The sequence below is a fragment of the Columba livia genome, chromosome 4 (assembly GCF_036013475.1).
Source record: "Columba livia isolate bColLiv1 breed racing homer chromosome 4, bColLiv1.pat.W.v2, whole genome shotgun sequence".
NCBI classification, from domain to species: domain Eukaryota; kingdom Metazoa; phylum Chordata; class Aves; order Columbiformes; family Columbidae; genus Columba; species Columba livia.
The window spans coordinates 77,246,002-77,273,897 of NC_088605.1; the positions used below are offsets into that span (position 1 = coordinate 77,246,002).

At 50.9% G+C, this 27,896-nt stretch overlaps 2 protein-coding genes across 4 annotated transcripts in view; both read left to right on the plus strand.

Moving 5' to 3' along the window:
* Positions 1-10,438, plus strand: part of GRID2 (glutamate ionotropic receptor delta type subunit 2) — a 565,730-nt gene extending 555,292 nt beyond the window's left edge. For 2 of the 3 annotated variants that reach the window (XM_005498033.3, XM_065062415.1), the window contains 2 exons: positions 3,829-4,069; positions 7,798-10,438. In XM_005498033.3, coding sequence (XP_005498090.2) covers positions 3,829-4,069; positions 7,798-8,220 — 664 coding nt within the window. In that variant the 3' untranslated portion in view covers positions 8,221-10,438. Of the gene's footprint in view, positions 1-3,828; positions 4,070-7,427 lie in introns of all 3 variants that reach the window. The other variant, XM_065062416.1, reaches the window with a different exon arrangement.
* An 11,291-nt stretch (positions 10,439-21,729) lies between these two features.
* On the plus strand, positions 21,730-23,516 carry ATOH1 (atonal bHLH transcription factor 1). The gene has a single exon (XM_065062965.1). It carries the CDS (start codon positions 21,777-21,779, stop codon positions 22,623-22,625), a length of 849 nt encoding a protein of 282 aa, XP_064919037.1. The 5' UTR covers positions 21,730-21,776; the 3' UTR covers positions 22,626-23,516.
* The last annotated feature ends 4,380 nt before the right edge of the window (positions 23,517-27,896 follow it).

Consider the following 27,896-nt stretch of genomic DNA (forward strand, 5'->3'; position numbering starts at 1 on the left):
CTGGCGACAGCAGCGCGATGCCGAAGGGCAGATCAGAAGGCAGCCTTGCGAGGCGCAAGTTAGTCAGGTTTAAATCTGCACGGAGTCCCTGCCAGCAAACGGGCTTTGCAGCTGGACCCAGGGGTGCTCTTTTTCTGGGCTAAGTGGTGGGAATGGGTGGATGGGGAGCGTGGATTCTTCTCATCTGGCAGCCTGAGCCGCGTTTGGCTGGCATGAAAAATCCCCTCTCGCAGAGCTTGTGATTGGCAGCTCATTAAAACACTGGCCAAAAAGATAAAGAAACAACCCCACAACAGAAAACAGTCTCTTCGAAACCAACCTATTTGTTTACAGGTACGAAGCCCTATAGTGGAAGGAAGGGCTGGAATAGCAATGATCTCTCTGTCTCTGCTCGTCTTGCAAGTTCTACCGTGGCCTCCGTACTCGGGAGCGGCCCCTGCACTGTTCCCCTATTTCACCCTGGCACAGCTGCTTCTGCCCTACACCTTCCCACGCCTCCTTCACCTCTGGGCTGTGTTTTCCAACCGTCTGGTGCCGCTTTTAATTCTAAGCTTAAGTCTAGGGATGGCTAACTGGGTAGTACATCTGGTGCCGGGCAAGCAGCCAGTTCTGGATAAATGCATTCCCATCAGCTCTTTAAACACTTCTAAGTTTTATTTCTGACCATTCCTTCTCTCTTTATCCTGTGCTTTTTGGGCAAGACCTTGTGTAGGTGAACACAGATTCATCCTTCACTCTTCATAAAGGTCCATGGCTGTAGAATGATGCAAACGTGATTAGTTGGGCGGCTGGGGAAGGACAATATTTGTTGGCATCAAAGTCAAGGATTTGGGCATCAACATGCGTCTACCACAATGCGCCAAGGGTAAGGTCAAAATAATGAAAGCTCAAGAGGTCTCAGCAAGACAGTGAGCTGCCAGGGGAGGAGATGGAAAGAACCCAGAAGAGTGTCCTACTTGCTCTCTCCATCCTTATTCCCTGTTTCCCTCCCCATGGCTGGAAATACCTCTTCCCCATCCTCTCTGGCATGTAAGCTTGAGCTGGCCAAAAAACCTGTCTTGTCACAGATGTCTCAGTTTTGTAACAGTTGTGACACCTTGCTGTCATAGCAAGCTGGGGTTTTTTTTATCCGGGGGTATTTTGCCGGAGTCATTCCATTTCAGTGCGAGCAGCAAAGGGTGTAATTACCGACTTGAGCCCAGCCTTGTTTTTACGGATTCAGTAGGACCTGTTCGCATCACTGTCAGATTTGGAAACTGCAGGCGGTTTAGTTTTCTGTGCTTATATCCACTAGATGTCACTTGGCACCGTGAATTCAGGGACAAATTAAAGTGCATGCAGACGTTTTCTTTTGCGCAGCTTAATAACTTCGTGTCATTGCCTTGAAAAACGTTACTATAACAGTTTGCCTGCTAGAGAAAAATATATTAAGACCCACACTCTATCCATAAGCAAGTTGTAAAGGTTGGGGTTTTTTTCAGACAGATCAGGTTATTTCAGGGTTCTTTTGTATCGTATTTCAAAACAGCAGGAACCCCATGTGCCCTACTTACTGCTTTCCACCACTCTTACTACTGGTTTACTCATTGCTGTACTACTCCTTGCCAATACTGCAGGCTCAAAGGCTGTCAAGGAAAAGTTCAGTTGTAATAATACGGGACTTGTGAGACAAAGAACTTGCCGGAATTAGAGCATTTAGCGCATCATTATAATTCAGAGCATTTAGTTAGCGCATAATTATTTTAGTCACTTATTAAATTTGAAAAATCAAATATCAAAGTGATTGTAGTGTCTGCCACCCCAGGGGTGTCTGATGAGGGTGTGTAGGCGCCCCCAGCAGGAACAAACCCCTATTTCTATGGAACGGGTGCCATCGTGTGGGCAAAAATAGGAAGTTTCATAGCTAGGAGCAGATTGGTGATGTCAAACCTTAATATGTTAACTGTTCTTTCGGTTCCGCAAACAGGTGAATTCGGAAACAAAGTGTTTATAAGCCTAACAGGAGCGGGTTTTCCCTTTTTCTCTGTATGAAGTTAATATAGTTAGAATATTGATGCTCTTAATAATTTCTTTTTATATGTATTTTATCCCTCAACGTGTTCTCAGCTGTGGTTTTACAAGGCTTAATTATAAGCCTTCCCTTTCTCAAGCTTTTCCATGTAATGATACAACTGCTATCCCTGGTTTCCGCTTCTTTTTTATATTGTCCTTTAAATAATCGAACTTAGATGTTACACCCATAAAGAAAATTGCCAATAATTAGGAGGAGTACAATTAGGAATAAATCTCTGTTAAGGAACAAGCTGAAGTTCATTGTCTTTATGCAAATGCCTATTGTTGAAAAGATGTCTTGTGTAATCAGGAATTATACTGACAAGTGAAGAATCATTTAATTAATGAGAATAGAGCAATCATTTGGATGGTTCATTCTATTACTGGCTGAATAAAAGAAACAGAATAGCCCTGCATGGGGATTAGAGCTGCTGCTGGAAGAAATAAGCCCCACTATGTCGTTCTGTACTGCCTCACGAAGATAGCACGGCAGTTCCTAAATATACAAACATACATGCCAAATGTTTGAGATTGGGCATTGAAAATTAATCTATTACGCTACAAGAACTTATATGAAAGCGTTTTATTTATGCTGACGCTCAGGAAGCTTTGGGATGGGGCTTCCCCAAGCTGGCATTGGCTTTCAGGCAATTCAAAATATAGCGCAGGCAACTCTTCCCATTTCAATGCAGTGTAGTCTCTGGTAGCGACATCCCAGAGCTCTGCTGATTTGTGTGCACTTGGATTTTCTTGCATGCTGTGTCAAATGATTACACGAGTAATTGTTTTCCTTCCAACGCTAAAATGAAAAACAAATTTATTACATGAAAGCAAACATTCCCCCTGTTTTACTCTTTTTAAGTGTAATCATTGCATTGTTTTATTTGGGTAGCCAGATGCGCCCAGCTGCGACTCTGAGTCACTTCTGGCTGCTTGTAAAAAACACTCTCCTCGGGAATTCATTGAGATGAACCAAGGAACCAAATATGAAAATCTTCTTCCAACCAAAACTCTCATTTCTCAAACTGCTCATCCCGCAGGAAGTCTGGCAAAATAGTCCGTCTTGGGCAGCGGGCTGGGTACGTGGGTGCGAGGACAATTTAATTCCGCAGCAAAGAACCACCCATGGAAATCATTTGCCAGCAGGTCCCAACCGAGCAAGATTAGTTTAGGTCGCCACTGGCTGCGACTAATTGGGTTCTGCTCTCTCTCCAAAGCAGCAGGCAGGTAGCCTAGCAAAGGCGAGCTTACAGTAAGGTAACCTGCAGTACAACTGAAGTGTATTTACCTTTTTTATTTTTAAATTGAAATGTTTATTTTCACAGAAGTTTCTTCTCAAATGTAAATGGAACCTCTTGTGTTCCGGTTTATACCCATTGCCCCTTGTCTTATTAGTGGTTGTCACAGGGAAGAGCCTGGTTCCATTTTCCAGTGATTAAAGTGCAAAGTACCTGTTGTCAAATATCTAATGCGCTGCAAAAGTCAATTGACATAGTCCATAGTGAAAGCCACTTAAGGAAATACGGTCTATTAAGTAAAGCATTTTCATTAAGGGTCTTAAAAGACAAAAAGAAACTTGTGTGTGCCACCTTCTAGACAGAGTGGAAGGTAGATATCCATATGCTCAGCCTTACAGACAACCCATATTCGAGATTTTTGGCTAAATCAGGGTTTTGTGGATTTTGTGGACACGGGGGAAGGCTGGAAGCAGTCGGGTTCCATCCTCCCGCCCTTGGGTGCCACCTCCGCAACCCCTGACTCTGTTTTCTCCCCCAGGATTCTGGAGCTGCAGCAGAACGGCGACATGGACATCCTGAAGCACAAGTGGTGGCCGAAGAACAGTCAGTGCGATCTCTACTCGTCCGTGGACACCAAACAGAAAGGAGGCGCCCTGGACATAAAAAGCTTTGCAGGCGTTTTCTGCATCCTCGCCGCTGGGATTGTCCTGTCCTGTTTCATTGCAATGTTGGAAACGTGGTGGAATAAAAGGAAAGGCTCCCGGGTTCCGTCAAAAGAGGTATTAGACCCTCCGTTTCTCCTGGGGAATTTTCACGCACCCTAAAGGTTGCTGCCTTGAATTTAGAGCATTAGAGAGGGTGGGGAAGCAAATTCAGAGACGTTTCCTTAGATTTCCTGATTTTTTGAAGGTAAATGTTGTTCCTCAAGATCTCTTTAGCTATTCCTTCTAAAAAAGCTTGAATGAAAAAAAATATATTGATGATGTATAAATATGCAAGTATTCTGAGTAAAACACAACTGTTACTTGTAGAATAGTACATGATTAATACATCAATATTTAGTTCATTATTCCCACTGGGGAGAGCTAATTCTCACCAGTACGTTCAAAGTTTTTCGGCTTCTTCTGGAAAAATATTTCCCCTAAGCTCAGTGGCTGAATCTTTCAAAATAGATTTGCGAAGTTTGGCCCTTTAATTAGCAGGAAGCTTCTTACAGAAGTTTGTCCCCATTTTCAGAAACGTTAACCTCTCGAGACTTCCATGAACTTCAGCTCTTAGTGCTTAATCTGAAATCCAGGGAACCAAGAGTCCGTTTTCACATTCAGGACAGAAAATACCAGAACAACATTAGGAAAACAGAAGTCATTAAAATGTACTTGGCAGCAATGCCCAAAGCTGGACCTAAAGATGAACTTGAATGTAGCACTATCAATTATAACTTTCCTATCTGTGTAGTTGGACACATCTGTGTAGCTTGTGGGGTATTGCTGTTAATCTGTGTGCAGCGGGTTCACCTTCTCTGCAGTTTCTCCATTGTGTTTATTCCTGCTAATCTAATGCTGTGTAATCAGGCAGGATTAATTACACTACCTAATTAAACAGCATTGGCACTGATGTTAGAATACGTTTCATCTTTTCTTGCCTGTTTTAACTCCCAAGCTTTTTCTTTTTGCTCAAGATCTGGACCAGACCATTATGGAAAAAAAAATAATCTAGTCTTTAAATTGAGTTTCTGAGGAGCCGAAACCGTAGAGATTTAATTGGTACCTTATTTTGAAAACCTAAAATTTACTCGATTGTTGTTTACCGAAACTTTCAGAACTTCATGCTTCATATATGTCTTCTGTTAAACATAAAGATAAATAACAAAGGAAAAAACAAAACAACAAGACGGATATTTTATATCGCTCTAAATAAATTTTGTATTTCAGTTTTCAAATGCAGAGAAATTTGAGTGTATCCTTTCCACAAATGGTATAATTTGGCCTCCTTGATCTTTGTTCCGTGATCATTAGCTTAGCATTTAAAACTGATTTGAAAAGCTTGGCTCAAAAGCGAGTTTGACGTGGGCGTGTGTGCTGAATGTCCCCGCTCTGCTGGACGTGGGGGCCATTCAGCAAAGAAATCCAGCTGAACTAACTCTCTTAAAATTCATTTTAGCTTCCATGAAACCCATTGGCTCTTCCAGGCCACTAGTCCAGAGGCGGGGGTCAGATTGGGCCAGTTTGTGGCGTTTATGCTGAAAAAATAATTGTCTTGTGGTTACGAAGATAACATTTCGGTAACGTGCCAGAAGTGCCCCGTTCAATGCTCTCTGCCCGAGGCTGCAGACAGCCTTAAACTTCTCTGAGAGAAGTACGAACCGCCCCGGTAATCTCAATGGGATGTTGACTCTGAAGCCTGATGATAATTTAAGTGTGAAAACTGCTGAATGTTTCACTATTGGTCTCACACAAGAGAGAAGAGGAAAGCTCATGTTATGGAGAGATGCACGATTTTCCCGTGAGTGGGTTTCGTTTTGGTGTATGGATTGGGTGGAGATCGGGTCGTGGGATAAGCATGGGAGAGTATCACCACTTACATATCTCCACTGGGCTGACCCTGGCCCCAAATGCATCTCTGTAAGAGAAGAAAGAGGAATATTTCGAGCAACTTAGGCTCAAAAGCGATGAAATTCCAATGGTTTCCTGATTGGCGTTTGAAGCTACAAAGCGTTTGCATGTTTTTAAACACAAACCCAAACAAAACGGTTTTTTAAAAAGGTAAAACAAAACCCAAAGCTCAACAAAGGAAGGAAAATATGTAGCACTGTCCCTCAGAGACATAGTCATGGCTCGCGGGCACTAACAGAGCCTCTGTGCACTTCTTTACCTCCTGATGTGGCCCCAGGTCTCCCGCACCCTCCCCAGTTTTTAGGAGAGCGCACGCTCGGTGAATGCGTTTGGTTTTGGTGTCACCCTGTGGTTGTTACGTGCATCCGTGTCTATGTCCACGCGTAAATAAACTATAGGCCAGAAAGCCAAGTCCGAGACACGAGCGCTGCGCTTTTCCCCCTCCCGCCATGAGCTCAAACCAAAGCCTCTGTGGTCCGTCCCCAGGAGGTCCCCACCGCCCCATTCCCTGCCCCTTTTCCCCTGGTTCCTCTCCCTGTCCTAAAAGAGGGTAAAACTCTTTTGCTCTGTGTCCCACGCGGCACCAGCGCAGGTATTTTGGTGACCCGTTTTGCTAAGCGGGTGAACTCCTGCAGTTTGTTCCAGGTGTGGACTTTTTCGGACTGCTTGACTTCATTCCTAGACACACAGGAGGGATCTCGAGGCCGTTTGGTTTACTAGGAGTTTTGCCATTGATTCAGGGAGCTCTGGATCAAGCCAGTCATTGAGTTGCAGTAATCGAGGCTGGAAGTCGTCATCTATCGGCTGCCTAATTATCCTCTGTGAGGTCCTAGAGTGAGAGATATTTCTAGTGGCCTGGAAGAGCCAGTAGATTTCACAGAGATTAAGGTAAATTTTAAGGTTAGTTGAAATCGATTTTTGTTCTGAATGAGCCGCGCTCCCCATACTGAGGGAATACCCCTGGACGTGTGTACTCAATGCTGCTTTGAATTAAGCTTTGCAGTTCAGTAGAAATACCCACGTACAATACAGATTTATTGTGTCGCCCAGGGCTTTCTCCTCTCTTTTTTAACTTCTGTGCATTTAAATTCTTAATTGTAACAAACAAGCCTGTTTAACTGAGTTCTCTAGGAGGAGAGATGTAAGAAGGAAAAGGGACAGAGGTAAGAGGAGGGACGATATATTATGATAAATACCCCACGCCTCCTTCTCTTCTCAGCCACAAGAGTGTAATTCCATCAGAATCTATGGAATTGCTGCTTTGTAGGTGAGAATGAATTCGTCTTTTGGCACTGTAATGTAAAATTGCCTGGCGGACTCCTGTCTGTGTGATGTCAGGGAGTCACCAGCGCTCAGATTTTTGCCTGGAAGTTCAGCTTTTCTATGCTGCAACTTACGTTATAAAGGCAAAAAGTGATTTGAGATGTTCTTAGCCCTCCCTTAAGCCCTGAGAGGATGACCAAGACAGGCAACCTGATTGCTCAGAGCCTCCCATGTTGACGTTCAAACTTAATCCTCGTTGCAGAGTTGAAGAACTGGCATCATCCCAGGCCGTTGAGACGATGCTTTGCTTTCGTGGCACAAAGTTCACTGTTACTCAGCTGTCGCTAGTCCAGCCCGCCTGGCTCTGAGCCTGGCTTTTCCTGATGGAAACCTACGGGCAGCGCTCGGAATTGTTGTTGTACAGATCCGGGGTTTGGAGGTGGCTGTGGTGTGAGGGTTGGCTTAGCCCGCCCAGCCCCGGGCGGTGGGGATGTTTGTCGGTGATGTTCAGAGATGCCGTCGGCCAACAGTCGTTAACCGTGCGGTGTGCACCGTCCTCATCGCACCGTGAAGCTTCCACCCAGCCCAAACGGCGATGGTGAGTGGTGCCTCTTGTTTTTCTCCTTCCCCAGGACGACAAGGAGATCGACCTGGAGCATCTCCACAGGCGCGTCAACAGCCTCTGCACAGACGACGAGAGCCCCCATAAACAGTTCTCCACCTCGTCCATCGACCTGACCCCGCTGGACATTGACACTTTGCCCACGCGTCAGGCGCTGGAGCAAATCAGTGACTTCAGGAACACTCACATCACCACAACCACCTTCATACCCGAGCAGATCCAGACTCTGAGCCGCACGCTGTCCGCTAAAGCCGCCTCGGGTTTCTCCTTCGGCAGCGTCCCCGAGCACCGGACTGGCCCTTTCAGGCACCGGGCACCCAACGGCGGCTTTTTTAGAAGCCCCATCAAAACCATGTCATCCATCCCTTACCAACCGACGCCGACCCTGGGGCTGAATATCGGTAGCGACCCCGACCGAGGCACCTCCATCTGAGCATCAGACCAACGTCCTTCGCCGTTCCTTTTTTGGGACTCCCTTTGCAAGGAGCAGCTGTGATGTTGTGGGACTAACAATGGATGTAACCTTTTTGCGTTTCCTTATTTTTTTGTTTTCGAGGGTTTGGGTTTTTTTTAATTTGTTTGGGGGTTATTTTCTGTTCATTTTATTTTCTTTTTTAAATTTTATTTAAGAATCGAGATTGTTAGTAACAACTCTTCCTCCTCTTCTCTTCCTCGGTCTGGTCTCCTCTTTCTCTCCTTATTCTCTTTACTACTTGAATCACTTTGATTTATCACCACGTTAGGTTTGGTTACTTCAGGCTTTTCATATACTTTAAGTATAGGAAATGTGCAGCGATTCACGCATAGGAAAACCCTGAGGATTACTTTACGAAAGGGCATTCGCTCCTCCTCCCCCACCGCCTTTTTTACTATAATTGCAATAACTTATATCCTTTTCTTTTATTCTGCTGCCTCCAGTCAGCGCTCCACTGCTGTGTGTCCTTTTAACTGTGGACCAAAGGCAAACCCTGCAGTTTAAAACAAATGAAAAATAATTCAAAAAAAAGGGCAAAAAGACTTTAAAAAAAGAAAAAAAAAAAATCAAAACGAAGTTAAAAGACCCCGTAATATGAGAATGCAATTTTGTAGAATTAAAAAAAGCCATTACTATGCCAGTAAAGACTACAGTTAAATCTACTTTTGCACTGCAACAGTGCATATGACCTTTATGTGATTGTACAGTGTTAAAAGGTTTTCTTATGTACAGTAAACTGTATCATATGGCAGAAGCCTCTGTTGTGTTAAATAAATTAGTATCTCATACATATATATATACATATATACACACAGGTATGTGTATATATATATACATGTATATATAGCTATAAAACGGCAGCTGTTGCTATTGCAATTCATTTAATAAAGCTTTAGTACCAATGTGTTGTATACGGGAAAGATGTACAGTGCAGGGGGTCTTTTCGTTTAGAAAAGACAGGTGGCTTTAATGTTATTCCGACTTGCATCGTTTGCCAACAGAGCATATTTTATACTTTTTTATGAGGGCATCTGGGGCAATTTAACCTTCGTACCTGGATGCAACTCCTTTGGTTAGGTTTTGCATTGGCTATTGAGCATTCTAGAATATAAGGCTAACCTTGATAATTGTAATGAATTAGACAAATGGAACTCTCTCTTAGGTACACCACGTTCTAATATAGCTTTAGAGGAGTTTAAACATAGATCAAAGGTTAATAAATTATTTTCCAAATCGATGCAGTTGATCGATACAATAATGGTGTTAGCGGAGGAAAAAGAATAAAGCCCTCAAGAAATACAGATGTGGCCTTAATTATGATTGCGTATTGTTCTAAGGGGAAAAAAAACGTGAACAGGCGCTTATTTTAACCCTTTATACATTAAGTTAGATTTAGAGGAGCAATGTATTTTTTACATTAGTGCCAACTCTATAGAGCAAGAGAAGGAACAGCAGTGAGAGCAAAACCAGTGCCCGCGTTGGCACCAGCTTTTTCAAGTAACACTGTTAGAAACGTAGGAAGAGCTTTCAATTTGTAATCCTTACAACTAAAAATGCGGTTAAGTAGAGAGCAAGCAGTTTATGCTGTGAGTTCTTTTGGTTTGGTTTTAATGCAACCATACGCTTATTTTAACCTAACTCATTCTTTGGCTAGGATTAATAGGAATCAGCCTACGTGATTTGCTTTAGGATAAATTAAAAGGTATATTCTTCAGATCTATTCTATTTTGATGCTAATTCTGTTCTGGGGGAGCATCTTGTACTGTCACTGTTTTTTGTACTAAATCTTCGAATATTGTCTACTGTGTAAGGCAGAACCAATTCTTATCGTGCAAAAGGCCATTTTGTTTGCAGGGTAGCAAGTGTCTAAAAGCATGCACAACTTGCTTCCCCCTTGTAGCATTCATGAACTCATCCACACTTCTGAGCGAAACAAAGAACAAAAAGAATCCTTTCCAACAAGCTACATAGGGACATACCAGATGTCGCAGTGATTTTAGCTCTTAAAAACAAAACCAACCTGTTAACCATGTATGATATTTAAAATAGGCCTATTTTGATGTGTTGCCTATTCTCCAGATACACAAAACACTTTTTGGAGGCCTCAGTTACAAGTGGCAGAGCTTTCTGTGTATAATTTGTCTAAATAATTTGTCTAATAAAATTGTTTTATAAACCCGCGTTTCCTCCGGTGGGATTTTTGCCACGCGGGAGGGGTTTTGCCACGCGGTCACCGGGGGGGTTTAGCCCGTGGGGATGGGATGAGGCTGCCAGGGGTCAGCTCAGTCTGGAACATCCTTGGAAATCACCGAGATTGGCCACGTTTATCAGTGTCAGGCTCAGATTTCAGGAAACATATATGGGCAGCGTTTTGGAATTCATGGGCACGATTTGTAGAAATGACCATGAGCCAGCACTGGGCCCTTGTGGCCGGGAAGGCCAATGGTACCTGGGCTGTATTACAAGGGGGGTGGTCAGTAGGTCAGAGAGGTTCTCCTGCCCCTCTGCTCTGCCCTGGGGAGACCACACCTGCAATATTGTGTCCAGCTGTGGCCCCTCAGTTCCAGCAGGACAGGGAACTGCTGGAGAGAGTCCAGCGCAGCCACCAAGATGCTGCAGGGAGTGGAGCATCTCCCGTGGGAGGAAAGGCTGAGGGAGCTGGGGCTCTTTAGTTTGGAGAAGAGGAGACTGAGGGGTGACCTTATTAATGTTTATAAATATACAAAGGGTGAGTGCCACGAGGATGGAGCCAGGCTCTTCTCGGTGGCAAACAATTATAGGACAAGGGGTAATGGGATCAAGCTGGAACACAGGAGGTTCCACTTAAATATGAGCAGAAACTTGTTCCCGGTGAGGGTGCCAGAGCCTGGCCCAGGCTGCCCAGGGGGGTTGTGGAGTCTCCTTCTGTGCAGACATTCCAACCCGCCTGGACATGTTCCTGTGCGACCTCACCTGGGTGTTCCTGCTCCATGGGGGGATTGCACTGGATGATCTTCTGAGGTCCCTTCCAATCCCAAACATACTGTGATACTGTGAAATGCTACATCCTATCTCTGTCCTTTTTAGTGCGATTACGAATTTTCGTGGAACGTGGCCGTTCTTTTCAGAGAATCGCATTCTGCCCTCCTTCCCTGCGCAGAAGTTAGTTTGCTGTGGTACCAGGCGTACGCTGCCTTTAGATTTGACAGAAGTTTTAGCAGGAGAGGATTTAGCCCGTATTTCATTACGGCCGCCTCAATCCTTAAGTTTCATTAACACGTTAATGGCCTAATCTTTAGTAAGTCACGCAGGATGTAATGCAACAACGTCAGTTGTGAGGATTTAACTTACCTAATCCAGAGCCTGTCTGCTGGCTTCTTACAATCAGCGTATTTCATTCACTGAGTAACGCCTTTGACCTCTTGCAGTTTTCTGTTAAGCTCGGCAGGCGTTCGGGGGATTTTGTTTTTAAGTTTCAAAAATGCTTTCGGAAAGAGTCCTCAATTCATGCTACATTACAAAAAAAAATAACATCTGAATCCAGATAGCTTAAAAATCTAAAGGAAGTTAGATTATTTAAAGTGATTGAGGTTAAAATGTAAAGGTACCTATGCACCAGTGCCAACAGGCACGTACCCCAGCGGGCACTGGAGACCTAGCAACAGGGTGCTGGAACTTTTATCATTTGGCTGCTTTTCTTGTTTTGTAAAAATCGGCCAAGAGACAAGCCCTGCTTGTTTTCCCTGAGGCAGAGCTATGGCAAACCCTGGCCCTACAAGCCTTTATGCACATTCCAGGGTGTCTAGTAGGGCTTCTCGTAGCCACGGAGATGCTTGTGTGACCAGGAGCCACGTTTTAGGCTGTTCCTTATCTGTAAAGTAATGGTGGCCTCTTGGAAAGTGCTGTCCAGATGGGACATCGCTGGGAAAATGGAGCAAGCCAGAGAAGTGGAAAGCAGCCCTTGCCTTCTCAGCAGCCCCTTCTGATTACCCAGGCTTTCCTGGCAGACTGGGTGCAGCATGCAAACATCTGCAGGAACCACCTTCATGAATGGAAATACCAGATCCCCCTCCTGCATACAGGAACTTACCCCACCTGAACCAAACTTTGGTTATCCCTCAAAGAAAGGCTGGGAGATGCTGCCTATTCCCCTTCCTGAACTGCAGAGGGACACTCCTTTCCCAATCAGCGCAGCCAGAGGATGCCGTGGCGAGCACTTGGCAGTAAGTGTTATATGAGTGCTAGAAATGGAAAAGCACAGTTGGAAAAACAAAGCCACACTTCTCACAGGCTGTGTTTGCGGTACATTTGCTTCGTGTCCCTGTCAAGTGCCAGGAAAATCAGAAGGGGGGCAGTGGGCAGCTCTGTGAGCGCATTGTAGCCCTGCCGCTGCTGGGGAGCGTGTCTTTCTCCCCCAGCAGCCAGGGACATGCTTCTTCAAGCACGCAGTGGGGAGGTCTTGTTTGGTTTTGAATATTCCCCGTGTATGAATATTCACCGCGGGCCACAGTAAGAGTAATCACAGCTGACCCGTGTTGTTACTAATCAATTCTTTTGCTTACACACGGGGGGAATGGGAGGAAGAAAGCAAATACTGTGAACAAAGCTAATAATGTGGTTGCTTGCTACTCCTACAATCTGACACCTGTTCTTCTCTCTTTAAAGGAATGGTCTGTGAGGCATGACAGCGAACACAGCCGGAAACGGACGCGGTGTAACAGCAAAGCGCGTCGCTTTACCAAATAGTGCTCAGGCCGCACTGGAATGGTTTGTCTTGCTCTGACTTTCGCAGACCTTTCTGAGCGCCGTCTGCAGATGGTGTTTCCTTCTCCTCTCTCTTCCTCCCCCAATGGAACAGAATTCCCTCAAGCGCTTTGTATGAGTTAAAAATGCTGTTGGACTATTTAGACAATACAGAAGGTGTAGCTGGTATGGCAAGCAGGGATCTTTGTTTTTCCGACATCGCGATGAAAAGTGGGTAGAAGTAGAGCTGATACAGCTGGAAATCTGACTTGTGAAAGATGTATTTATTGTCTTCAATAAATATCACCGTGATCTTTGGTTTTAAAGGCTTGCTGTAGCATCTGGCAAATGTAGGCGTATTCATATGTATATTAGGCCTGTTATATCTTCTATGAATTGTTTGAAAAGGGAAAACTTATTTCCATAAATATTGCTAAATATTTATTCCATAAATACTGACACATACAAGCAGGTTTCCCTCTAAAACTTACAGCCATTTATCTGTAGTATATAGTCATTTGCTGGAGCGTAAATAGAAGTTAACCTGGAGTACAGACATGAATTTCTATTTCGTGTGTTGAAGCCATGTCAGGAACCAGCAGGTACACTGCTTTTGCATACGTATTTCCATTCGTGGACCCACACATCACCTTCCTGAGTTGGGTGGGTGGTGGTCACTTGCAAAAGCATGGCCCAAAAAAAGGGAAAAAGGTGGAAAAAAAAACCCCAAACAGCACTGGTTACTGCGCTGCTGGAGTCAGGAGCCCCTGAGCCCGGCAGACTGTCACAACACCTGGCTGCATTTTCCCTTATGAAGACTTTTGGCCTTAATCTGGTTTATTCTCATACAAAAGGGACATTGCTTGGTTCAGCACTTCTGTTAAACAGACCGATTAGTTTCTTAGCCTGACTTGAATTTACTGTTACCTGTCAGCTTCTGCCTGCCATCCTGTGCAACAGCCATTGCGTTTGCTCACGGGTGGCTCTTCCTGCCTCCTCGCCTGCTGCTCGTGGCCTCGCACAGGTGTGAATGGGGCTGCAGGTGAGCAGGAACCTGTTGCAGGCTTGGGAGTACCTGCTGGTTCCTGACATGGCTTCAACATATGAAACAGAAATTCATGTCTACTCCAGGTTAACTTCTATTTACGCTCCAGCGAATTACTATATACTACAGATAAATGGCTGTAAGTTTTAGGGGGAAACCTGCTTGTATGTGTCATCATTTATGGAATAAATGTTTAGGAATATTTATGGAAATAAGTTTTCCCTTTTCAAACAATTCATAGAAGATATAACAGGCCTCATATACGTATGAATATGCCAGGGTGATGCTGCTGTTCGGGGAAGCTGGAAATTAAGCCCAGGTTGCATTTCACCAGCTTCGTGCGTTGTGTGGGAGCGAATCTTCCACCGGGGAGGCTGCTGCTCCTCCAGGGACCCAACAGGAGCCTGACCGGCTTTACCCTCAGGCAAGCGGGGAAACCGGGGCGGAGTGGGAAGAAGATTCGGGGGAGCGGGGATGATTTTTGCGGCGGGGCCGAGCAGCGCTGCAGTGCCCGGCGCTGTCCGGACGGTGGCGCTGCCGCCCCGCCTGCGGTTCCCCCGGCACCGGATCCCGCTCCGGCTCGACGGGGCCACCGGGCGGGGGGGACACCCCTGTTTTTCGCCTCCCCCGCCCCGCCAGGCGCTCGCCGTCCCCCCGTGGGGGTGGAAGGGGAAGAGCCGCCGTCGCGGGGAGCGCTGCGCGGCCGCGGTGGTCCCGCCGCAGTCCCGCGGCTGCCGGTGGAGCCGCATCGCCCGGGAGACGGAGCGGGCCGCGCCGCTATGCCGCCGGGGGCCAGCGCCGTGTCACCTCTTGTGTGCGCTTTGCAAAGAGGAGCCCGGGCGTGGCGAATGGGACACAGACCGCCATTGTGCCGGCGACACTTTAATCGCCCACACCTACAATATCCAACCTGTTGCCGGCAGAGGGGCAGCTCCGGGGCGCACACCCCACCCGAGGGGCGCGGGGGGGGAGGACGGGGACGGCTCGGGGGCTTTTGCAGCCGTTTCACAGAATCCCAGAATGTCAGGGGTTGGAAGGGCCCTGGAAAGCTCATGCAGTGCAATCCCCCCATGGAGCAGGAACACCCAGATGAGGTTACACAGGAAGGTGTCCAGGCGGGTTGGAATGTCTGCACAGAAGGAGACTCCACAACCCCCCTGGGCAGCCTGGGCCAGGCTCTGCCACCCTCACCAGGAAGAAGTTTATTCTCAAATTTAAATGGAACCTCCTGTGTTCCAGTTTGCACCCATTGCCCCTTGTCCTGTCACTGGTTGTCACCCAGAAGAGCCTGGCTCTATCCTCCTGACACTCCCCCTTTTCCATATTGGTCCCCATGAATGAGTCCCCCCTCAGTCTCCTCTTGTCCAGCTCCAGAGCCCCAGCTCCCTCAGCCTTTCCTCACACGGGAGATGCTCCATTCCCTTCAGCATCTTGGTGGCTCTCACCAGGGTCAGGCTTTGGGGTGGAACTTCTTACATTACGTGCTCGGGGGTCTGGGAGCCCCACCGGGAAATGGTGTCCACCAAACAGCTGTGCCACCAAAGCAGGTGCCCCAAGCTGTGGGGGGACCTGCTTTGCTGGGAGAGGTAAGAGAGCAAAGCCCACACGCCCACCCCGGTGGAAACACCAGGCTTTTGTTTAGCAAAGCAGCTCTTGCTGCAAGTTTCTTCTGTGCTGCCTTCCTGGCAAGATGTTGTCTCCTCGTGCTGTCACCAAGACACAAATGTGCGCAGGCCCGCAACAAAAACTGATTTCTAGTGGCATGGGTGCAACAGCCAAGCTGGAGCAAGAGGTGGGGTTTCATGGTCACAAACTCTTGTTTTAACAGCTAATTAAAAATTCCTAAGACACCCTAATGTGTGAGGTAGGAGAGCAGATGAAGCTGTCTTCAGAGGGGTTTGTTTTCACAGGTTCTCACAGGGATAGTTCTTCAGAGCTGTGTTGTGTATTTCTTTGGTGGGAAATACTCTCTGCTCTGAGGGATTGATGCAGGTGCTGATCAGCTCCAGCTTGGGTCCACTCACGTGCTTTTGTCCCCTTAGAGGGACCCCTGTTCTCTGCATTATTTTGGCTTCTGTGACTGTAAATTTTCACTCTTTGCACACTGGAGACCTCCTGTCCTCGGGAGATGTGCGCAGGTTCCAATTCCAGGCTGGCGTTTCCACTACTAAGAAACCTCCTTCAGGCTCAGGGCTGCCTGATTGCCAAGAGCTTTGTGGGTGATGGATGTGAGAACCCCGTACCGAAGCCCAGTACGACTGAAGCACCATCCCCCCCATGCTCCCAGGTTGCTGCTCTAGTAACGCTGTTGTTGAGAGGCAACACAGAATGTTTAAGGTGTCAAATCTTTCCTTACGCTTACATATCAACTGTTTGGGGGTTTTTTTCCACTTGTCCACTGAAATACGTTCCTGCTGTGCCACAGAGACTCCGCAAGCTGATTTTTTTTAGTTTATACTTCAAGCCTATGATTAGAATCTTTTCCCAGAAGAAACCTGTGTAACTATGTTCTGTGCAATGGCTGAAGTGACAGTGAAAGAGGGAACGCTGTGGCCATCAGTTTAAATATATATATATATATATATATATATAATATGTATATAACACCAGCAATTGTATGTGCCTAGAGGTGTGGAGCACTTACATTCCCTGGGCTCTTGTGCAAGAGCCACTGAGAGCAAGTGGAGGTGAACAGATAAGATCTGAAGGGAAGATGCTGTCTGGATGGATGGATGTTAATTCTCCCATCTTGAAGCAGATGAAGTGTTGTGCCTACGCTGTAAAACTGTTGATGGCACTGCTCATTTTCTTGGTTAAGTGATTTATATCAGTAAAACATATTAATTAACAGCCTAATGAAAGCATGCTAGACAACACTTGCTTTTATAGCACTTTCTAACACACAACGTGTTCTTCGCGTTCTGTTGTCGCTCATCTCCAGAGTGACTAAAGGAGGGAGCTGCGGGTGGTACGTGGGGGCGCGCACAGGCCTGGTGAAACTGCTCCTGCTGCAGAGGGTGAACAAACTACACCTGGAGTAACGTTGCTGTACAAAGATGAGGAGCGCAAGGATCAGGAGGGTATAAAGCACTGACACAAACAGATCCCTTGCGGTTGTTTTTCCTGGAGGCCTGTTGTCCTACACCTGAGAGCTGCCTCAACCCTCAGAGATTCTGGTGGGACTGAAGGCATTTAGCAATTTTAGAGGAAACTCCTTGCCAAGCTGAATGTAAGAATAAAGTGTTTAAAATAAAGTGACCAAAGGAAAATCATTATTATTAGTGATGCTTCCTTGAACATAAAGCTTTTTATTTTTAAACTACGGGCATAAATTAAATTCTCAGTAACAGTTACAGACATTTAAATAAAGGGGCAAAGTGTATGTAGGTGTAAATTTTACAGATGACGTTTCCAAATATATTAGAAAGCTGCATTCGTTATGCCTTACAATGACCCCAGGAGGTGGGCAAGTATTGTTATAGCGACGCTCCGCATTGCTCCTGGAGGCAGTGGGAGCACTTGCACCGGGATTAAGGGTGCACAGCAGAACGTGTCTGCAGAGTTAGGCCCAGCACCAGAGCTTTACCGGGGTAAAGGCCACCAAGAAATGGGAATTAGGTTTATAGACTATCAAAGAGTTGAAGCAAATTACACGGGGCAATTGTAATGACCTGCCCGGGAAGGTTGCTGTGCAGAAATGAGGGCACGTCTGCTTCAGCTGCAGTGTGGTCCTGATGAGTGGAAAGGGGCAGGTTTCAAAAACGTTGGAGTCCGTAGTGATGTCCCAAGTACCTGGGCTTTTGCATTCCTTGCCGTTGTCACTTCTCCTGTGTATTTAAAGTACATTTGACAGTAAAGCGTCAGCTACTGACCACAGGAGTCTAAGACAGACTTGCTGCTGGACCTTCCTCTGCTGTGTGTTGTCTTTGCTTGTTTGTTGTAGCTCACTGCAGTAGTTTGTAGATGGGGTTTGCCATTGCGGGGCGCAGGTCAGTCACCGGGTGGGCAGGAATCCCCCTTCCCTCCCCTGGCTGCAGGCCTGCGCAGGTCCTGGTTGGGATTCAGCGAGGATTACCCGACCTTGGTAAGCGACACTCACAACTTTGTCTCTACCCAGCCGTGCGTTTAACTGCCTGAAGGCCAGATCACGAGCCAGCGGAGAGGTGCAGAGAGGGCTCCCCCCTGCATTTCGAAAGGAAGGGAGGAAACAGGAGAACATGTGGAGGAAGCGGGGCAAGGCAAGAGAAGGAATCAAACACTTCCTAACTGGGGGTGATGCCTGCAGAGCGGACAGCTGATCTTGAAATGGGATGGAGTGAGCAAATAGAGTATTGAGCACAATTAAGCTGAGGGCTGACCCATGTGCTTTGTGTGCTCTGAAAACGTCTCTGGCTGTAATGATAGAGGAGGCTTTTTGCAAGCCTGTTTCCCCCCCTCCCCTGCCTTTTGTAACCCGTTTTTCTGTAATACTAATATGTGCCTGACCCCGAGTTGCTGCCTCGGCCCTTAACCAGGCTGGGGGGAAATGCAGGAGCGGGAGGGGGAAATCTGCATAAAGATAAGGGAATAAGTTCAGTCTGTTTTCCTCTGAAGGCTTTGACACTTTCTTGAAGAGAGCAGATTCATTTTCAAGGCTTCCTACATTCCTGCTATTGTACAGTAAGTGTTTGAGAGCGGTGTGCCTGTGTTTCCGACTCCCGTGAAGTTCCCTTTGCGGCAGGGCGTGCCTCGGACCGCTTCAAAAGAACCAACTTCTACAAAAGAGAAAAAGAAACTCAAGTAGGCTTGAACATACAAAGAGAGGGAGAAAGGGAAGAGAAAAGGGCCGGGCAGTGTTGAATACAAAATGAGTTCAGCCAGCCCCAGGAGTTCTTCATCACTTACATTTATCTTATTCCGGGAGAGCAGAGCTAAACCCAGCGCTGACATAAACCACCCTTTGCCTTTGACTTTGACTGTGAGTGTATGTGCGTGCAGCACAGCGGACATGGGCATACGCAGAGGAATGGGTTTCAATGAGATTTTTTTTCCCCCCCCTCTGAGCTGTGGTGGTGAAAACAGCTTTTTGTGCCCGTTCTTTCAAAGGCAAACTACCAAGCGAGTCTCAAATGCCTCCAGTTTCAAACTAGTCGCTCACAAAACATGCATTTGAAAAACAAGCAGTATTCGTCAGCCGAGCTGAGTGCCTGAGGAGCGCGCGGGGTGTTAGGATGATCCCCCCTGCGCTCTGTAAAATCACTGCAGTCCTGCTAAGAGAAGCCCCCCAGCACCCTCTGAGAGCGTGGGGTACCCAGAGGCCCATCACCCCACATCCGCATGGGATGCTAATGGGACTCTGCTCCCCTCCATGCCTGGGGTCTTGGCCTGGCTGCCTTTGAAAGTGTGTGGCCCATGTGCTGGAGGATTGGGGCTGCTGTCATGGAGCAATGGGCAAACCCTGCGGCCCACCAGCTGGGAAGAAGGTGTTCAGGTCTTCACACCATCATCGCTCTTCTCATGCTTGCAAGGCTTCTGGAAACGTGTCAGCAGCTCCTGCTTGGCAAAGCTCCTGCTCATCTCCAAGCTTTGGCCCAAGATCCTTGCACCATGCGGTCGCAGCCATAGCACCCAGTGCTCCAAAAGGAGAGGAGAGTGCCTGGGGGGTCCTCACAAAGCAAGCTTGTGCCACCGGGACCCAGGTGAGGGATGAAGGAGCAGGTGGTGCCTGGGGATGGGAAGAAAAGCTGGAGGGTTGGGTATTTAGCTGGTGAACAGTAGAGTGGAGAGAGAAGTATCATTTTTTACTTTTAATAATAAAAGCATCTCTCTGTAGGGGGGTAACATCATAGGAGCTTATAAAAGTTGCTGCTGGGTACAAAAAGATGGTGTGCCAACTTTATGGATAGTATACAGAAACGAGGCATAAACTTCTGCTCCTTTTTTTCTTTATTACCAAGTAAATGTTTCCATCTTGATCAGAAACAACTTGTTTAGGGAAAATAAAAAATCCAGCAGCTTTGCCTTTGAAACATAATTGCAAGCCGAAAAGGATAGTGAAGGTTTGAGAAAGCAAATCATCGACGTGCTATTTGCTCAAAAACATCCAGTTGTTTGTGGAAGGTGGGCCCCCGGCGCCTGCACCGCGCTCAGCCAGCCTAATAAACTAATAAGGTTGCTCATTTTATGTCACCGCCGCACGGCTTTGAGCTGCTGCGCTCCCTCGCTCCCTCCTTGGCTTGCGAGTTATTCACGTTTGAAAAAACATATCTACCTCATACTGTGCCCATCACTTTGTTCTCAACACGCCTATTCACGAGTAAACCTCCACTTTTCCTCTTGAAGCGGGCGGTGGTGGCAGGAGGGGAGGCTGCTCGGAAGGAGAGTTAAGATGCGTGCACGGAGTTATTTCCCTCTCCGCCACCTTTGGGGAGCTATTGTCGGCCGAACAAAAGAACCAACTCGCGGGGGATCGGGACCCTGCGGTAAACGCGGCAGCTCCGGGTGCAACACACATGTGCTGTCCCGGCTGCAAACGCCGCCGTTCCTCACCTTTCCTTGGCATTCACGGTTTGAAAACAAGCGCACGCACTCGGCAGCTTCGCGGCAGCAGCCCCGCAAATCCGCGCGGCGCTTCGCGGCCGCCCGCGGGGTCCGGGCTGCCCGGGCACCGTCGGGGCCGCGTCCCGGAGCGAGTGCCGGACGGACCGACGGCGACCCCAGCCCGGGCGTTTACCGGAGCCTCGGAGTTTTGGGAGGCGGGGACGGAATCACAGAATTCCAGAATGTCAGGGATTGGGAAGGGACCTCAAAAGCTCACCCAGTGCAATCCCCCCGTGGAGCAGGAACACCCAGATGAGGTTACACAGGAAGGTGTCCAGGCGGGTTGGAATGTCTGCACAGAAGGAGACTCCACAACCCCCTGGGCAGCCTGGGCCAGGCTCTGCCACCCTCACCCCCAACAAGTTTATTCTCATATTTAAGAGGAACCTCCTGTCTTCCAGTTTGTACCCATTACCCCTTGTCCTGTCACTGGCTGTCACCCAGAAAGAGCCTGGCTCCATCCTCCTGACACTCCCCCTTTCCATATTGATCCCCAGGAATGAGTCACCCCTCAGTCTCCTCTTGTCCAGCTCCAGAGCCCCAGCTCCCTCAGCCTTTCCTCACACGGGAGATGCTCCACTCCCTGCAGCATCTTGGTGGCTGCGCTGGACTCTCTCCAGCAGTTCCCCGTCCTGCTGGAACCGAGGGGCCCAGGACAAAAATGGACGTTTATAGGTGTTTATAGACGTTTAAAGGTGTTTATAGGTGTTTATAGATGTTTCTCCCGGGGGGCGCGTTCCCAGCGGTGGCCGCTCCCCGCCTCCCCCCCCGCCCCGTACTGCCCCCACCGCCGCGCGCGGGGCGGCCGCCAGGCGCGCGCCACCCCGGGCAGGGCGGGACCGCGCGTGCCACCGTTCCCCCCCCAACCTCCCCACTCCCCCCCCCAAACCTCCGCTCCCCCCCCGCTCCGCGCCCCGCGCGCCATTGGCTCCCCGCACGCGCCGGCCCCCGCGCGCGCGCGCCATTGGCCGCGCCGACACGCGACCGGCGCGAGTAGAGGGCGGGAGGGGTGGGGCGCGAGGGAGGGGAGGGGGGGGGCACGGGGCGGGGGGGGACCCCGGCGCGTGCCGCTCCTTAAAGGGGGGCGCGGCAGCGCCGGGCGACACCGGAGCCGTCGGGCGGGCACGCACCGTGGAGAGCCGGGCTGGCCCTGCCCTGCCCCCCCCCCATGAGCGCGCCGTGGGCCGAGGGCGGGCGGGAACCGGGGGCGACGGGGCTGGTGCCGGAGGCCCCGGGCGGCTGCGGCCTCGGCCCGGGCTGGCTGGGCGTGTGCTGCGCCGCACGCCTGCCCGCCGCCTCGCCCCGCTACCTGCTGCCCGGGGACGAGGAGGAGGAGGCGGCGGAGGGCAGCGCGGCGCGGGGCGGCGGGAGCAGCCCCGGCGGGGCGAGGGGCGCGGCGGGCGGGGGGCGGCCGCGGGGCGGCGGCGGAGCCGGGCTGCGGGCGCAGGTGAGCGGCGTGCAGAAGCAGCGGCGGCTGGCGGCCAACGCGCGGGAGCGGCGGCGGATGCACGGGCTGAACCACGCCTTCGACCAGCTGCGCAATGTCATCCCCTCCTTCAACAACGACAAGAAGCTCTCCAAGTACGAGACGCTGCAGATGGCGCAGATCTACATCAGCGCCCTGGCCGAGCTGCTGCACAGCCCCGACGCCCCTCCCGACGCCCCCGGCAAGGCCGAGCACCGCGGGGCTCCATTCGAGGCGCCCTGCGCCCCCGGGGCCGGGCCGCCCCCCGCGCCGCAGCCGGGACCGCCGAGAGCCTCCCCTCCCGGGCACGGCAGGACTCGCTTCCCCCCGCCGCCGGCCGCGGGGGGTTACTCGGTGCAGCTCGACCCGCTGCACTTCCCCTCCTTTGCGGAGGGCGCCCTGATGGGACAGAGAGCCCCTTCCCCCGCCCTCCTCATGCCGCAGCCCGGGCAGCCGCCGCAGGAGAGGAGCAAAACGTCGCCACGGTCCCACAGGAGCGACGGGGAGTTCTCGCCCCGCTCCCATTACAGCGACTCGGACGAGGCCAGCTAGGGTGGGGGCGCCGTCCCAGCACCCCCGGGCCGCCCCTCGGAGCCTTGAAACGCGCCCCGTCTTCCTCCCACCCCGGCTGCTCCTCGGTTTGTCCAGGGGAATGACTGTTAGCGAGTGACTGTACCCGCCCTCGCTGTCAGGGTTGGTCGTATTTCTTTATTTTATCTTTAGTTACCACTTTCAAAAGTTGCTTTTGCCTAGAAGTCGTTGTCGTTCCCTCCTGCCAACACGCCGCTTTGCAGCGCGGAGCCTGAGCGAGCAGACGATGCGCAAGGACTAAGTTTGGCCCCGATGCTGCTGCCCGGCGGGCGGGGGTGTCGCCATCGCCCCCCCCACCCCCTCGATGTGCACCTGCTCTGACACCCGCGCCCTTCAGTACCCCGATCCTGCCGCGGGTCGTATTGCTGTGGAAACACACAAAGTGTAAATAACGCACCGTCTTGTCCTGTAAATAGCGGGGGGGTGGGGGGAAAAGGTGAGTTTTCCTCAGCGCACCATGTCGGCGTCTTTTGGGGTGGGGGGGAACTTGGTGCAAGCACTTTATCAGCGGCTGGAGATGGGGTTTTCAAGAGGAAAGCTACTAATTAACTGCCAATTGGAGACCAATATTTAATTAAGCCACTTAATCCTAACGCTTTCTTTAAAACGAAAACTGTTTTGTCGTGTCAAACTTTTATGTTCGTTTTATTTTGCTTTTGTGATAATAGGAAATGTATTTATTATGGAGTGTTTGCAACTATTTCTGATTCTTTTTTGAAAAAAAAAAAAAAAGCTTTTCTACGACGAGAATCGTTTATTTTAATTTTAGCAAAGCCAGCTGCCATTGTTTTATGTATTTTAATGTTTTTGAGATCAAATAAAAGTGAGGAAAAAAAATCCCCAACCAGCCTGCAAGCGGGATCAGGTTTAGCTTTTCTCCCCGCACGCCCTGAGTCAGGGTGACGTGAAAACCCGGGTAATTGCAACAAATGCAGGGTGTGCGCTGCTCGGTGGCCACCTTGTCGCTCCATTCCCGTTGTTCCCTTCTCCCCCAACCCGCCTCCGGTCGGGGACACGAGCGGGACCCCCACGGAGCCCCGTGTGCGTCGCGGGTGGGGGTGTAAGCGGGGCGGATGGGGCTGGGGTCGGGCAGGGAAAGCCGGCGGGGTGTTGGGACGACAGGGGAGCAGGAAGCGACCCCTGAGCTCGGGTTAAGCCCCGGGGCGGGAAGATGCTTTGCCCATCCTACCTCTAACGCCAGACCCGGGGTTAAGCCGGTGCCGGGAGCCGAGGTGCCCCTGGGTTCAGCAGGTGACACCGGGGGGGTCAAACGGGGGATCCGCTAAGCGGGGAGCGAGCAGCCCCCGCGGGAGCGGAGACTTTGCGAGTGTCGCTTTCCCCTGAAGAAACAAGGCACCTGCCCCCTGGGTAACCCCGGGCTGCGCTCCCCAAACACCCGCGGCAGCGGCCCCGTACCTGCCGAGGTGGGTTACGGTCCCGCAGGGTGAAAAGTTCATCGGTAGGGTCATTTCCCTTCCTAAAAAAAAATAAAATAAATAAAGACAGCTTTTTCGTGGTGGGTCACGTTTGGTTTATGGCATTTATTTCTGGGCTCCGGGAGCCGGTCTCGCTTCTTAGGGCTCCCAGCACGGGAGTGATGCGGCGGAGCAAAATAACGCCAATTTTTGGGGAGGTGCAGATGTTGTTTTGTTGATTTGGTTTGGGTATATGCCCAGCGCAGGTGAAGCGGCTGCCGCTGTGACTCGGGGCATCACCCCGTGGGAGGGTCCCGGGGGGGCAGCCGTGGGTTCCCCCGGCCCCGCCGTCCAGGCGCTGCCTCCGCGGCTGCGGACACAGGAAGGGGTTGAAAAGCGCAGATCCAAATTCTCTGCGGGACGGGGTCCCTTCCCTTCCCCCGACAGATGAGTGCAGTTGGTGCTCGCAGCACTCGCTGTCTGAGGGGCTTTTTTATTTTAAACACTTCTTTGAAGGAGATACCCACATTTCCATGTTAAGGTTCAGCTATAGACTTTGCATAACAACCCTTTGGCATCCCCCCCCCCTTACACTCCGTTAACAAGCTGTAACGTATAGCTGCAGGTTGCTATAATCTCATTAATATTTTGGAAACTTGAATATTGAGTATTTCAGACTGCTCATTCCCCATATGCCAGGCCACTCCCGCTATGCTGGCTGGTTCCTTTCTCTCCATTATTAGCAATTAGCTCCTACCTTCCAAAGTCAGATCCAAGTATCCAAGATACTAGCAAAGGAATCAACTATGTGTTGCAAGCTAAGCATGCTTAATATCTCCCAAACAAACAAAGAGACAACATTTCTTTAAGTAATGAAGATGGATAAATCGCTTTATTGAGCTTGCGACAGTGTTTGTTTTGTATAGACCAGCGCAAAGTTTTTTAACAAGAGCGGGGACGCGCACTAGCCCCTGGAAGCAGTTTCGCCCCGTTTGCTTCTTCGCGTGGTTTTATCATCTTAAACGGGCTTTTATTTGAAAAAGGCGAGCCAGAAGCGCACTATCCGAGCGTTAAATTTTGGCTGAACGCTAAATATCCTCCGGGGTCTGCAGAACAACCGGGGGGAGCGGGGGACGGGGGGAGGTGGTCGTCTTTGTGCGAGGCGCACAGGAGCTCCTTTGCTTTCGGATCGCGGGATAAACCGCAGCCAGGAGCTCCGGTGCGGGGTGCGCACGCCTGTTTGCTCGGCGGGGGTTTAGTGCGGGGATTCTGGAGGGGGGCGAGGGGCGGCGGTGGGTGTGGGGGGCGAGTTTGCAACGAGGCGGCCGGAGCGCATCGCTGCCTGGCGGCTCTGCGGCTGCTGTTTGCTCAGCCTCTGGCCTCGGGGACGGAGGAGGAAGGGAAAAAAAGGGGGGAAAGGGTTAAACCCGGCGAAGGGAGACCAGAAAAGCGCACGGACCACGGGGGGGTGGGGGGGAGCTGGCCGTGGGGCCAGTGTTTCTTAATTAGAGCGGGGCGGACAATGCGATGGGGAGGACAATGGGGGGCATAAGGGGGCTGGGGAGCGGGGAGGGGGGTTCTGGCCCCGCTCCCGGCCGCGGTGCGCGGTGTCTGGAGCGGAGCACGCGTTGTCAGCTGGTGAGCGCAGCGGCCTTTCAGGCGGCTCCCCAGGGAGCTGCGCGCCCGCGGTGAGCTCCATCGTCACCCCCCTCCCCTCCATCATCATCATCACCGGCCTCCTCCTCCTCGGCGGCCCCCCACCCCAGCCCAACACAACAGCCCGTATTCAAGCCCCCCTTCCCTCCCTCCCCTCGCACAACAGCAGCGCAGTGGCAGCCACGCCACCTCCCAGCAACCGGCAGCACGCGAGGGCACCGCCGGGGCACCTGAAAGAGTCAAAGCCAAAGAAAGGGAGACAAAAGGAGGAGAAAAAGATACGCAGCACCGGCCCAGCGTGTCTGATCCGACAGTGCGGGCGGCGGGCGCCCACAGAGGGACAGGCGAGCTGGCATGCACACGCGTGGACGCACGCACACGCTTGCAGAGATCCGAGCCGCTGCTGCGGGGATGGAGACACTCGGTCGCACCCCGATTCCTGTTGTGCAGGAGCAAGGGGAATAGCCCCGGCCTCGTGTGGGGCACCTGTCGGCTTGGGCTCCTCCGTGCACCCCTGACACGCCTGGGCACCGATCCCGTCCTTGGGTCCGGCCACCCACCCTTATATTTGCGCGGGACGGGGAGAGAAAAACGCGGGGAAAGGGGCGAGGGGACGGCGTGTGCGTGGGTGAGGTGGGCACCCTGCTAGACCGGTGCGGGGAGCATCGCTCCGCGGGCTGCCCAGCTCCGCAGCGCCCAGGCTGGGGCGAGGAGCCTCCTGCGCACCCTAGGGACAAGGAGGCAAGTTGTTCGGCCTTGGCCAAATCCTTGCAGCGCTGCAAGGGGCTTTACCCGGGATTAGCTGCCCGGGGGGCCATGGATCGCAGCAGCCAGCCCTTGAGAGATGGGGTCCGGTGCTGCCGTCCCCCCGCTTTAACTTCATGTTGACTCTCCCAAAGTCGTTTTTGCAGAGCTGCTGCACACCCCGGGGGTTAAAAGTGGCTGTTCTGCCCTTGTGCGGTGGGCGCCCTGCCTCTGTCGGCCTTGGCCGGAGCGAGGACAGACAGACAGGCCTCTTCTGAAGTGCGATCAAATGGCACAGGATGCCTTCGGGAGCCCAGCCAAGGCGTGTCAAAGACGGTTTGAGCGCCGAGGCATTTAAATGCTACAACGGGTCGCTTTCTGGCGTGTGCTTTCCTCCCTCACCGCCTAGGACCGGGAGGAGCGAGAAAGCGCTTTTACCGAGCTGCTACAGGGATGGGTGCGACATCCCTCCAGCGCTTCCCCCCGCCAAAACTCACTGAAGCCCGGGTGTCACAACCGGGCGCTTCCCCGCGGGAGCGGCCGCCCTGTCCCGTCCTGCAGCCGGGAGCGGGAAGAGCTTTTCGCCCCCAACTCGGTTGAATCGGGGATTGTTGGAGTGTGGGGGGGTGTCGACCCCCCTCTCCCGCTTCAGCACGGCGGGTAGCCGGAGATTCGGCGGTGGGAATTTGTGCCGAGGCGGGGATGAGCTGTCTGTAGAGGAAAGCAAGATTTGGGAGCGGGAGAGCAAGATTTGGGAGCGGGAGAGCAAGATTTGGGAGTGGGAGAGCAAGATTTGGGAGCGGGAGAGCAAGATTTGGGAGCGGGAGAGCAAGATTTGGGAGCGGGAGAGCAAGATTTGGGAGTGGGAGAGCGAATCCCCTCTGCTTACGAAGGGACTTCTTTTTGCATTTCACCCCAGTTTGTTTCCTTCCCCCCAGCTCCCTCCTTTCGCTATTTCCTCCCTGCTTCCTTCTTCTCTCCCTTTCCCTGTCCCCCTTCTTCCTCCTCCCTTGCTCTATGCCGAGGCATTAGCCCCGAAAAGCAGCGATGCTGCTGCCGGGGTGCCCGGGACTGCTGCACTTTTATGGGGCGGTTAATCAACTGCACATCAGCGAGACAGCGCATCAGCCCATCTGCTTGATATATATTCAGGAGGGCTCCAGCCCTTTTGAAGTCTAATTTCTTCCCCGGGAGAACGGGCCGGGTAATTTACCATCATTTCATAGGCAGGGCGGCCAGCGGGTTAACCCTTTCCCCAAGCGCTGCCGCTGCGGGTTTTCCTCCCGAGTGAGCAGGTTTTAATGCCTCGTCGCCTCACCGTAAACTTGTAAAAGTGCCTTTTTAATGGTACGTGACTCGCTGAAATCAGACACCCAGCCCACCGGCACGGCAACCCGCTCTTCGTCTTGTCAGAGTG